The sequence below is a fragment of the Sitodiplosis mosellana genome, unplaced genomic scaffold (assembly GCF_009176505.1).
Source record: "Sitodiplosis mosellana isolate CC-2019 unplaced genomic scaffold, AAFC_SMos_1.0 Smas_scaffold_5, whole genome shotgun sequence".
Lineage (NCBI taxonomy): Eukaryota > Metazoa > Arthropoda > Insecta > Diptera > Cecidomyiidae > Sitodiplosis > Sitodiplosis mosellana.
Window position 1 is genome coordinate 1887093 of NW_022595248.1, and position 13118 is coordinate 1900210.

Consider the following 13118-nt stretch of genomic DNA (forward strand, 5'->3'; position numbering starts at 1 on the left):
TTATTTAATTCATTTTTCATTCCCTTTCCAACTCTCTTTCATTTTTTTTTTTTTGAACAGGTTCCAAAACACGATAAAGTATTAGATATACCATTTAATTGCTCGATGCTACCACCATATGCCAATGTAAGCGCCGGCCAGTTATATAAAACGCAAAAGAAATTACTGTACCCGGTGAATGTGGGCCGGAATATAGCGCGTGATGCAGCGCAAACCCATTTCATATTAGCTAGTGACATTGAGCTCTATCCGACGCCGGGATTAGCGAAAAAATTCCTCGAAATGATTGCACGCAACGATGCACCGCTGCAACGAAAGAATCCGAGAGTGTTTCCGTTGTCATTGTTCGAAGTAGATAGTGCATTACAAGTTCCTCGCGACAAAACCGAATTACAAGAATTACTAAAAGCTGGCAAAGCGATACCATTCCACAAGCGTGTCTGTTCATCGTGCCATGGTGTGCCCAAATCCAAAGAGTGGATGGCTGCAAATGAAACAGATGGTTTGTGTTTTCATTTCGATAGCTTTTTATTCGTCTCCATTCATTTCTTTCGCATAAATCATTTTTACTAGCTGTCTCGTTTCTAAGTACTCATATCGCTTACTGGGCTTTTTTTTTGCCTATCTCTCGTGTTTCATTTCAGATTTGGGCGTATTTCACATCGGAAAACGTACCGGTTATTTTGTGCATTGGGAACCGATATATATCGGAACACACGCCGATCCGCACTATGACGAACGGTTGAGCTGGGAGGGCAAGAGCGATAAAATGACACAGGTTCGTACAATGGCAATAACTCATTTTGCTACCTCGACAAATTGAGCGTTGCTGTCATGGTTGCTACTAACTAAATGATTGGATGTGTTTTTGACTATCTCTCACTCTCTCTCTCTCTCTCTCGTCTCTTTTTCAGGGTTATGCTCTATGTGCACTGGACTACGAATTCCACATACTGGACAATGCATTTTTGGTGCATAAACCGGGGATTAAAATTTTGAAGAAAGATACGAAACGTGCCATGCTTGCAGCTAAAACCAATCAATTGATTAAGAAAATCATTTACCCCGAACTACAAGTCATGTACGGACTGCGAAAAGGATGCGCTGTATAGTAGATGTGTATCTGTGGATATCCAGAACAGTTGATGAAACAATTTGAAAATCAACGTTTCAGAAATTGATCGGATATTCAGTCCATATATATTTTTCAAATGGAGAAAAGAGGAAAGCATATGAAACCAATTGTAATTTATTATAAAACCTAGAATAGCTTGTCAAAGCTATAGATTGAATTTTGTCACAAACAAACAAAAATGTAATAAAATTGATAGTGCCTCCCTTACCGACCGAGAGAACACAAAAATCAATAGGTTCACAAACACACGAAAAAGCGATGCAATACCGTTGGAATTGAACACATCATGCATCAAATGCCATATTATATTCAGAACAATTTTCAAATGTGAGAGAATGTTGTTATGAAATTTGTATAGTCAGCAATACTCAGAGTTAAAAATGAATCTATAGGTTTTCACACATGATCAAAATGAGACCGAAAAATAAGCCTAACAACAATTTATCAAACATTCAACAAAATGAAACAAACAAAGAAAACAATGGATGAATGAATTTTGAATTGAACTAGGGACAAAAACAGGATATGAATTAAGAGTAAATGCTAAAAAAAAAACGAAGTGATATTTATCATATAATTTAATTTTTAATTCCTAAAAGAAGAAGAAAAAAAACACTGAACGGATTTGCAAATGGATCAATGGAACCATTACCTTGGTTAGCCAATGCCTGATTTTTTGGCCGACACACATCAAAATGCACTTTATTGTATCAAAATTATGATTCTTCTTTTTTTTTAAATGAACAAAAACTCTATCAACTTCATTAGGTATGAACCAATTCATCTTTTACTAAAAAAAAAGACATGAAGTTGCCAGAAGCGACGACACTCAATCAGATTATAACCAAACTAAGTAATTAAATTATACCGATACTGTTCTCATGCTCAAATATGTTGTAGAATAACACTGAACACGATTCGGAATTGTTGTTCCCGTGGAATGAGGAAATGTTGTCGAAATAGCAGCCAGAATTAATTTCAGTCATTAAATTGAGTGTATTTTGAAGCTGTTAGGCATCCGGAAAAGTTTACAATGAAAAAGTTTGTACTTGAATTTTCGCTCAATGAAGCATCGTAACATGGTGCGCTCTTGAACATTTGTGAACATGAATTTGAGACTCTTGTTACTGGGCACAAAACATGTGTTACACCTTGAATCGAGTCCGCACTTGAATAGTAACTACAGTTCATTTAATGGACACAATAGAGCCATGGACCTCCCATTCTATGTGTGTCTGTTTACCAACAATAATTCGATCTTTCGTACAGTAAATACAAATATTCACCGTATGTAATGGGTCAAACTATTGAAACAGATACTCCAAATACACACAACACACATTTGCTATATGTATTTATTAGACGAAAAACTAACCATACCAGAGATAAACACACACAATAAATAGTTTACAGTTCGACTAGTAATATTCAAATATTTATATATATCACCAAAGACTTTGCGAGCAATCGATACACTTACACACTCATTTCGTGTAAAATTCGATACATTTAGAGCAAAAAAAGCAGCTCGTGTTATATTTGCAACATATTTTGAGCTTTAGATTTAAACTGATACCAACAACAACAACAACAACAAAACTTAGGTCAAAATTTACTAAAGTGGAATCAACATTGTAAACATATCAATTTCCACACAAACACAAAACAAAAACACTCTATCAAATCGAATAGTTAGGGGAATGTTTCTCTTGTCATTAAATCCCGACTATCACCCTCTCACTGAACCAATCAACTCTAATGCTTTTCTATTTATTTCGAGTAGAAAACACCAACCAAAATATATCCGAATTTTTGCACTTTTTAAGCTAAACCAGGTGAAGATTCTTCACTGAAGAAGTGAATCGTTAAACAAAAACAAATCGTTTTCTTATTTTATCAAACAAAACCTCAGAAAATAAAATTTGGTTTTCTTTTTTCTTCATAAAAGTGCCTTAATTGAATTTACCGAAATTTACTGTCACAGACACACACACACACACACACACACATTGAATCGAATTGGTTTATTTATTTAATTTGTACGAATGATAATGGTTTTGTTCATTTGATGAACGATAAAAAAAAACGGGAAGATTTCCGTTTTTGATATCCGCCAAATGGTATTGAATTTATCCAATCATGGAGGAAAATGAATATCTGCCTAAAACGCACAGATTTCAACTAAAAATAATAATGAAATGCCTAAAATGTTTCGTTAAAAATCCTCGACTATATTTTATTTTTCTGGTTTAGAAATAGAGATTTATTTGCTAGAAAAAAGACAACAAATCAAAAACTCAACTCACAGAGAGAATGATGCATTACAAGTCTTTGATTTATGTATTTAAGAATTCTTCTTTTTTTCTCGTTAAGTTGAACAAATTTAAGTCACAATGTGCATAAATGTTGTTTTGTTTATTAGGTTTTTGTTCTTTGTCGGCATTACGTTTAAATGAACATAGAAGATTTAAATTATAATATTTAAGAACAAGAAAACTACACACGTTATAATCGAAATATTTAGGCCCAAATCCATCACATCAAATGCACGCTTCGATGATACAAGTAAACTAATTTCCCATTCGAAGTTCGAACGTGCACGATGGATGCTTAGGAATTTATTTGAAGACGGCCTGCAGTTTTTGTTTTTCTGGGATGTAACTTATTACGTGTGTCAGTAAGGGTATTTGAAGAAGCTGTTCTTCGTCAGTTAATTAAGTTGTCGTGTATACATATAGTTGCGTGTATTATTAGTAATGAAACAAGCACATGCAAGAAAAACATTGAGAAAAAATAAAATAAAAATATTTGATTGTAAACAACAAATTTGAGGAAGCAGAAGAGATGAAAAAAAATCATATTGAGAAAATAAAATGCTATACTTTTTCACACAAAATATAACAAATGGTCGTTTGATTTGATGTTTATTTTTTGGGTCATTTTTCTAGCTTTTTTTCGTTTGAACAAAATTTGTTCATTTATTATTCCTTCCTTCATTCTGGCTGTATTCTTTCCTGCTCTCAATGACAGGAAATATTTGGTATGATTCATTTCTTTCTTTCCTTTTTTGTTCAACTGTTGGTGCTAACCGAACCAAAAACTACAACAATTATATTCAGAACAAATATAAGATTATGTTGAAAGAAAGAAAATAAGAAAGATCGATATGTTGATGAGTGTGTCCATTTCATGAAATGATGACGAACAATAAAAAATACAATTTTTATGACATTTCTATCTTTATTTTGTGCTCTAATTAGTGTTGGCCGTCGAACACATTCGAACATCATTTAAAAAAATGTTTTGTTCATTCGTTCGATCGTAGGAAATGAAGAAATCGACGAACGAACAAAATTTCATTTTACAATAATGTCGAACGAATGAACGTTCGAAGACAACACTAGCTCTGATTTGGTATAAAACAATTTTGGAATGAAAACATGATTGAAAAAATAAGGAATTTATTTGTTTTTGTATTTAAATGTCATTTTTCAAGCATTTTTTTCGTTTATTTAAATAAACAAAATGTTGGTTCATTCATTAGTCTTCCTTCCTTCACTCTGGCTGTGTTCTTTTCTGCTCTCAATGACAGGAAACATTTTGTATGATTCTATTTTTTCTTTCATTTCTTTTGTTCAACTGTTGGTTCTATACGAGCAAAAAAAAAACTAGGAAGGAACTGTGAGTTTGTTGACTGCAAAAGGTTAAATTCTGGCAAGAATATAATGTGAAACTAGCAAAATGAATCACTTCTGTGCGTGCACCATCTCAATTAATAAAATTTTCTTGTTGTTCACTGTTTTATTGTAAATCGGCTTCGTTTTCGTTTTTAAGCGTTCACATTAACCTTTGAAACGAATCTTGTTAATCCGGCCAAAAATAAGTTTGTTTCTATCAAATTGTGCTCATTTAGAAATAGGATGTGGTTGTGTGAAAGGCCTCGTGCAAAAATTTCGTTTAACAATTCCATGAATCGGCGTTCGTTAACGTGTTTCATCTAATCGATGCAGGTTTTTGGTCGTTCACGTAACATAACATGTTAGTATAATGATGAAGAGACGACTAATACAAATTAAATGAAAAAGAAATACACATTTTGCGTGACTCACAAACAATCACTTTCATCTTTTTTTTTCGTGGCTTCTAAATAACCTGAAATGCACTCCCATCGCTTTTTTCCACTTCTTCTGACGCAAAATTAGGTGAAATAGCACAGAACAGTGTTTGCTTGCTATACGTTTGTTGATTTGAATATAAATGGTGTGACCAGAGAAATGTCAAGGTCGAATGCAGCCGTAGCATAAGCGAGAAAATGCGTTAATGCCTCTGGAGAGACTTGGCTTTCTCGACAGCTAATTCGTATAAATGAATTTAATCTTGGAAATGTATTAGTTAACCCCATCAGCAGATCACGCAATCGAAAGTTTCTCTTTTTTTTCTTCATTCAAATGTATAATCCGAAAAAGTGTTGAATCAAAATACCGCTATCTAATAAAAAAAATTCTGTATAAATTTATGGAAAAAGCAATATTATTCAACTTTTCCTATCAATCCATCGTCGGCTGAATATTGATTTGCATATGTATGTTTATTAATTTGAATGCGTACTGTCGCGTCGCACATTTGCGAGCGTTCGCACAACACGTTTGTTAGGCATTCTCACACCAGCCACTTGACATTTCGACTTACGTGTTACATCTCAAATCCTTTTGCATCAATCGAAACGTAATCGTGGTCAGTTTTAAGTGAGCTGTCGACCAATTCAGACGCGTTCCAACGAAAACACCTACAACAATGAAGCTCATCTCTTCAGCTATTTTACTTGTTGCATTCTTTTGCTATCAAAGTGAGTATTTTTCTCATTATTACTCTAACATTTTTTTTTTCCTTGTAGAAATAATCGATTGTTTTCGTTTGTTTATGCAATTATTTGCGAGTTTATTTTCGATAATAACATTGTTTTTTTTTCTTTCAAAAACAATTAATTATATTATGGAAATAATAAATAATAATATCGTTAATTGAGGTTATTATAAAATTTGTAGAATTTATTGTTGCAAGAAACTAAAAGTTAGACTTTGAATTGTGATTTCAATGGGATGAAATTGTGGATAAAGTGATGTTGTTCTTTTCGTATTTTGTAAAATTATTAAAAATGTTCAAGGTGAACGTGTTGATGCATGTGGTGTGTCATCAAATGCTCTCATGCATGCTAAATCATGTCAAATCAAACAATAAATGCCATTCATCTCATGGGCCCACACTCTAAACGTGTTTACAACATCAATTAGCATATCGAACAATTCGATTCAAAAAGGTGCCTCGATTGGAATTTCGAATCATTTCTTGCATAAGATAAACGAAATTTCAATTTAAAAGACGGAAATCGATTTATTTTTTGATAAGAAGAACTATTTATGACAATATTGTCAGAGAAGAACATTTATTTTTACGAAAATTTGACTAAAATACTGGACAAGCTTTTCTCAGCTTTTCAAACAAATGAAAAATGTTCGCATGAAATGTTTTAAAAATGTCGAAACTAATAGGATATTCATCAATTCAATTTACAGGCTTCGGTGTCCAGCGGAGACGCAAAGAAGTGCAACCACAATACTGGGCTGGACAATGCTTAGAGAAGAATGCTCGATACGCTGTGGCCGAACAATGCGATAAATACGTTGAGTGCGACGATGGAGAATCTGAAGAAAAATTGTGCTCAGACGGATTATTGTTCAATGATAAGGCTGGCATCTATACTGACCCATGCCAATATCCAATTGACGTTAACTGCACCACACGTTCTCGCATCCAACCAGCTCAAGTATGTGCTTTATTCATATTTATCTCTTCTTCATTTTATCACAAGCTTTGTGTCACAAGTGCCATTGATCCGGATACCTACAGATCCGGTTGCGATGACTCATTTGATAAATAATATTTGAATTTTGTAAACAAAGTTATTTATTTCGAATGAATTATTATTAAACGAGTTGCATTTTTAGCCAACAGAGGAATGTCCACATCAATTTGGATATTTTAAATTGGGTGACCGAGCCAACTGCGGTGAATTCTTGAACTGTGCCGAAGGACGTGGTTACAAATTGGCCTGTCCACTTGGATTGGCCTACAACCCAGCAAATTATCAGGTAAACATGATTTTTTCACGCATTCGTTCTTTCATTCAACTTGATGTTTATATCGAATTGTTTTTAATTTCACATGAAAAACAACTCCAAATTTTATTAAAAATTTCCACAAAAATGCAATACAGTTTAATTTCAATATAAAATTTAATTCACTTCCTCATTGTTTGCAGTGCGATTGGCCAGATCTTGTTGAAGACTGTGACCCAGAAGCTTTTTTGCGATACACATGTCCACCAGAGACCCGTGTCGAAGGCTTCGGTCCAGGACAAACCAAATTCTACCGATCAGATGATTGCCAACGGTATTTCTCGTGCAACAACGGTCATCCACGTTTAAACGTTTGCGGAGTTGGTAGCGCTTTTGATGAATCATTGAACCGTTGCGAAGCCGCTCAAAATGTCACCGGTTGCGAGCATTTGGCTATCCCAGAAGAAGAAGCGGAGAAAGAACCAATTTACTTGAAAACTTTGAAAATCAGAAATTAATATTAATTAATCGAGTATTAAGGCAGTTGGTAATGTGTCGATAAATAAAACAAATTTACTACTGAAATTCAAAAGAAATTTACTCATTTCATTATCTAACGATTAAATTTATTGGGGAAAAAGAAAAAAAAAACATATTGTTGATTGAAAAGAAAAGAAATTGCACTTAAAGATTAATGCACGCCGGAGACATTTTCTTATTGAAAATTGTCACTTGATTTTTCTCATCGAAACCAGCGGAATATCCGCCGTTGCGCACACAAAATACAGCACCATCAAAGTGTATGCGTCGATCGCCTTGACTAAAATATTATGAAAAAAAACCAACACTTTCCATTTATATTCAAATGAGTTTATTAGGTTGATCGGAATTATTTACCGTAAGAAAAGATGCGGTGATTTCCCCATTGATGCCGTCGCATGCATGTATGACGATGTCAATGTAATAGCCGCTTTACGCGGATTGATTCGAATGCCACATGATTTGTTCAGACGCTCAATGCTATGGAAATATGAGATGAGACACAGATTAAATTTTCTTTTATTAAATAATCCAGTAGTTTCAATAGCGTTAAAAAGGTAAGTCAATCCACCTGATGGTGCCGTCATTGTTGCTCGTAACTCGAACCTGATTTATTTCAAACGTTTCGGAACCATTTATCTCATGTGTGTAAACGGATTTTTGCATCATATGCACTGCATCGTCGAATGGATATGAACTGTGGCGAATGTTTCTACTGGGCGACAAATGATGGAGAATGAGAAAAAAAAATGCAAAAAAATTCGAAAGAACATAAAAAAACGACCTTTTAAATAATCTAAAAACTGAAACATACTTATTGAACACTTCTAACGCGCAATCTTTTTTTATGTGCACGAAATGATCGACGCTACTACGTAGGCCGGCCTCATCAACTAAGTACACCACTGGAATATCTTTTGCCATAAAACTAATGCCCTTTTGCCAAATTTTTGCACATCGCAACAGGTTATTCTGGTGCGATCCATCGAATGCAACCAAATCAACACGTGAATTATTCTGAAATATGCGACCATTCGGATGAAAGATGACGGCATTTGTTGTTGAGCCTGAAATGCACACAAGTATCTTCTGCATGGGGCAAGCAATTCGAATAGCACGATCCAAAGAAATATCGATGCTGGTGGATAAAGCGAAAATGATAATCCAATATTAATTTGGCAGAATGATTGAATGTTGGATATAAAAAGATCACATTTTTTTAACATTATTATTGGAAAAAAGTAACAAAAAGGCTTTTTACTTCTAATAAAGACTTGTTGCAAAGCAAAGCCAATAGTAAACATACATTCTTCTTGTTTAGGAATAAAAAAAAGGAGCAAAACTAAAGTGGGTAAAATTCTCGAAAGCAAAGTAATCTTACAAAACATTGTCTTTGCGACGAATGCTTATGTAGCCATCGTTCGAAATTTCGGTGATTAAATTCCGATTAGCGTGTGGCTCAGAGAAAGAGTTCGTTTGCAATGCACGCGGTGGAGAGGGTTTTCTTTGGGTCGATATGCGTTGATTGTGTGGCGAGCAAGCTGAAATGCTTTTCCAAATTTTGCTGTCCAACGGAACTTTCAATGTGAACGTTCCATACGATGGTGTATCCTTTACATCACCGCCTTCTGATGGAACAAACGGAGTTGCATCGCCATTCAAAGATGAACTCGTCTTTGAAAAAAAGTTGGAAATAAAATGTTGTAAAGGATTTAAACATCAATTTTTAATCGTTATTTCTTAAGAATATATTTTCTTGTGTCAAGAAATCAAAATGTGAAGATGCATCGAAAATAAAAATAAAAATTGCCGTTCAATATAATTTAAATGCGTACCGGACTTTCATCTCTCGATTGGTTTGTTTGATTTTGCGTTTGGTTGTTGTCTCCGATTATCTCCGTCGCATCCATTTCAGTCAAATAGTTCTAATTGTTCCAGTTTCGTTTCTTCCGCTCTCACAATTTAAATTTCCTTTGTCTGTTTCTTCACATATTTTTTTTGCCAATGACGAAAATTCTCCAAATCAATTTTGCACAATTGTATTTTTCATTTTCAGAGTTTGCTTTGTTTTTTCTACATCGATACGCAATGGGATGTAAAACGGAATATTTGAATGAGTGAAAACGCTGCGTTGAAATGTCAAAGAGGTAAACAAGCGTCGATGCAGAGTCACTCAGCGCCAACTTCATGATTGTTATAGCAAAAAATAAATAAATTCAGAGAACGTCAATGGTCACGGCTTTCAATTGTTTGCAAATGATGCAAAAACTTTGAGCATTTTGTAATTTTTGCACGGAAAATCGTCACAATTTTTTTTATTTAATTGTGTGGAAAGACTACGACTGATTGGAATTGATCATTTGATAGCGTAATCACCAGTGTTAGAAAATGTTCAGCCGCAATTGAAGAGTGTTTTGCAAAAAGATGCTAGTGAGCTGTTGTTTGCTTCACACGTAAGTTATGTTTATTGTCAGCAGAATGTAATCTCATCATAACAGTAATATTCCACGAAATGAAGCCATTTATCAATTCATTTATTTCAATCCGTAGATTGGAACAATACAATGGAAATTGATTTTTAAACAATAACAAGCCGACGACATAAACAATTCCGCCTTTAAGTATTTCTGAAACTGCGTCAGCTATTTTGTGACAAATCAATAACATCCGACAAGTCGTTGCGAACAGACGTCGATTTGAAATTGCAGTTAAATGACGCTGAGCATGGATTTGCCGGAGGACGAAGACGTTCAATTAACCGAACAAAACTTTCGAAATGTTTGCCGATTGTGTTTACATGCCGACGAGTCATTCGTCAATGTGTTTGACCGTATCGAACAGAATCCATCGAAGCAACCGTTAGCCGATCGAGTTTATGATTTGTATCAAATCAAGGTGAGCACAGTGGCAATGGATTGGATTGAGATGGAAAGATACAAAAGAGGAACAAAACAATCTTATTGTGTTTATTTTGAAGGATTTAATGCTAACGTAGAACAAATTTCATGAAAGGCAATTCTAATGAACTATTTTTCTATTTCAGCTACTGAAAGATGATGGTTTGCCAACAAACATTTGTCATCGTTGCCTGTACAACACGGAGCTGTTCTTCGAGTTTCGCGATGGTGTGCATCAGTGTGAACGAAAGTTGCAAGATTTTGTGGTATCACTGGCCGGTCGTTCAAATGACATCACGCCAACCGAATGGAATTTGAACAGTATTCTCCATGAGCAACATGAATCGAGTGACTTGGAACAAAACAATGTCGTGGTAATTGATCCACTAAAGTGTTACGAATCCTCTGAGGATGAACACAATGACGAAGAAATCACAGAAATTCGACCGGCCGAAGTGAACAAAGATTTGATGGCAACGCTGCTGTCTCAGTTCCCTGTGCCGAACAACAATGGTGCTTTTGTGAGCCATTCGAACAAACCAACGGGATTTTTGGACGCTAAACCATTGCGAAATGTGTGTTTTTGCAAGTATTGTGAAGCAGCATTCGTCCATCGAAATGATTGTGATGCTCATGAAGGAAGCAGTCATGATCCAGTGATGCCACATCAATGCACCTTCTGTCCATTCCGATGCGATACCCAGTCAGATTTCATTGGCCATATCAAAGAGTTCCACGATCCAGAGCGACCGTACTTTTGTACGCAATGCAGCAAAAACTTTGGTCGTCGAGCCGATTTGCGGAAGCATGCTGTCAGCCACACGGGCATTCGACCATTTTCGTGTCCAGTGTGCGCCAAAACCTTTTCACGCAAAACAAATGTCACGAATCATATGAAAATCCATGAAGACAAGAAACACGGTAGCAACAACGATCTATCACGCCCGCAAAAATCGTCGAACAAATCAAAGAATGCATTTTCACGGGCCAATTCGGTGAACCTGGGATACCAGTCAATGCCAGTGGATGGAAATTTCCAAGCGTTCCCCAATCAAGGCTATCAAGTGCAACAGGAAAATGTCATCTATTCCAAATGCAACGTGAAATCTGAACCAAACACCATACCCAAGCTAAAACTCAAGTTAACCAAACCATTTTCACCCGCCGCAGCTCCAACTTCACCACGATTCCCTTGTACAAAATGCAAAAAATCCTTCAAAACCAAACGCGATCTGGATCGACATTCTCAAACTCATGGCACTGGCATGAAATTCCAATGTTCGTACTGTCAAAAGGGATTCCCAAACAAATACAAATTATTGCGACACGAAAAGATTCATACAAATCGAAACAAAACGGCAGCCTTGCCTGAATCAGCATTTTTGGTGGAGAATCTGAAACGCGGCTCACATTTGACATCGGAACACAAATCATCACCACAAGCCATGACGGCGGCGGTGGCGGTGGCGACGGCGACACACATCGACCAGCAACAATCATTCAAACCGGACAGTTTTCGGCCACAATTCTATGCCGAATATGATCTCAGCGCAGCAAACAATTGAACATGATTATTTTTTTAAAGTTTAGTATTCAATCATTAAGTGCACAAAATGAAACCCGTTTCATTTCATTCAATGGAAAGATGAACAAAACAAAATAAAACAATTCAAGAAGCATTGTGATCAAGGTTTGACATAGGTCTTACTCCATTTTTTTTAAGCCATTCAATTTTGCAAACGAATTACGCTCTTCTTTGAACAAAATATGTAGAAAGAAAACCAAAAAAAAAACTAACAAAAATTAACACACACATACACACCATAGGAGTACAACAATTTCGGTATTAAGCTTAGAATTGTAATCGAATTTGGTTTGTGTTTTTTTTTGCTAATCCAATGGAACTCAGCTTTTAGTGTTTAGGTAAGAAAAATGAATAAAATTTTGAAGTACACAAACAAATGCCCAAGCGCATTTTCATTTGATTAGATTAAGTTGTTTTCTTATCTGGATAGAGGAACATCATTGCTTGGGAACGTGAGTCGGAAATAGGTAACGCGCCTTCGATACACTCTCAGCTGTTTTGGGGCAATACAAACTTGTACAATTCACATACTGCTCAATTTACACACAATCAGCGATTTGATAAAAAAAACTCTGTGTTTTTGTTGCTAATTTGTTGGCATGAATTAGTGCAATAATAACAAATGAAGTGTCGTTTATTTCACTGATTCGACAATGAATGAATAATAAAATTGTTGTAAACACATTTAAGCAAATGATGACGGTTTATGTATTTTTTTTTTTCATTCGTTCATGTACGGAATCGCACGATCGCACGATTGCACGATCGCACGAGTGAATTGAAAGCCTATGGATTTTTCTAGGGGCTTCACGCACTCAAAAAATGATTCAAAAACAACAAGTATT

General features: G+C 35.3%; 4 protein-coding genes across 9 annotated transcripts in view; 3 read left to right on the forward strand and 1 right to left on the reverse strand.

Moving 5' to 3' along the window:
• The window catches only part of LOC129567134 (beta-1,4-glucuronyltransferase 1), a 44981-nt gene extending 40950 nt beyond the window's left edge, over nt 1-4031 (forward strand). For all 5 annotated transcript variants that reach the window (XM_055443749.1, XM_055443750.1, XM_055443752.1 and 2 more), the window contains 3 exons: nt 61-502; nt 645-778; nt 915-4031. In XM_055443749.1, the coding sequence (XP_055299724.1) occupies nt 61-502; nt 645-778; nt 915-1112 (774 nt within the window). In that variant the 3' untranslated portion in view covers nt 1113-4031. The remainder of the gene's footprint in view (nt 1-60; nt 503-644; nt 779-914) is intronic.
• A 1808-nt stretch (nt 4032-5839) lies between these two features.
• LOC129567136 (protein obstructor-E) lies at nt 5840-7847 on the forward strand. The gene is made up of 4 exons (XM_055443757.1): nt 5840-5981; nt 6709-6959; nt 7141-7284; nt 7455-7847. Exons 1-4 carry the CDS (start codon nt 5930-5932, stop codon nt 7767-7769), a joined length of 762 nt encoding a protein of 253 aa, XP_055299732.1. The 5' UTR covers nt 5840-5929; the 3' UTR covers nt 7770-7847.
• Nucleotides 7848-7866: 19 nt separating this feature from the next.
• LOC129567135 (uncharacterized) lies at nt 7867-9926 on the reverse strand. Of its 2 annotated transcripts, none has more exons than XM_055443755.1 (6): nt 9627-9926; nt 9173-9465; nt 8606-8929; nt 8363-8506; nt 8149-8271; nt 7867-8071 (listed from the first exon to the last, which is right to left on the reverse strand). In XM_055443755.1, the coding sequence occupies exons 1-6, from the start codon at nt 9699-9701 to the stop codon at nt 7936-7938; spliced, it is 1095 nt and encodes a 364-aa protein (XP_055299730.1). In that variant the 5' UTR covers nt 9702-9926; the 3' UTR covers nt 7867-7935. The 2 variants fall into 2 exon arrangements, with proteins under 2 accessions (XP_055299730.1, XP_055299731.1); XM_055443756.1 differs by having other exon boundaries at nt 7868-8071; nt 8363-8503; nt 9627-9923.
• Nucleotides 9927-9984: 58 nt separating this feature from the next.
• Nucleotides 9985-12650, forward strand: LOC129567137 (putative zinc finger protein 840). Its single transcript, XM_055443758.1, has 3 exons — nt 9985-10244; nt 10342-10686; nt 10835-12650. The coding sequence occupies exons 2-3, from the start codon at nt 10504-10506 to the stop codon at nt 12251-12253; spliced, it is 1602 nt and encodes a 533-aa protein (XP_055299733.1). The 5' UTR covers nt 9985-10244; nt 10342-10503; the 3' UTR covers nt 12254-12650.
• Nucleotides 12651-13118: the final 468 nt, after the last annotated feature.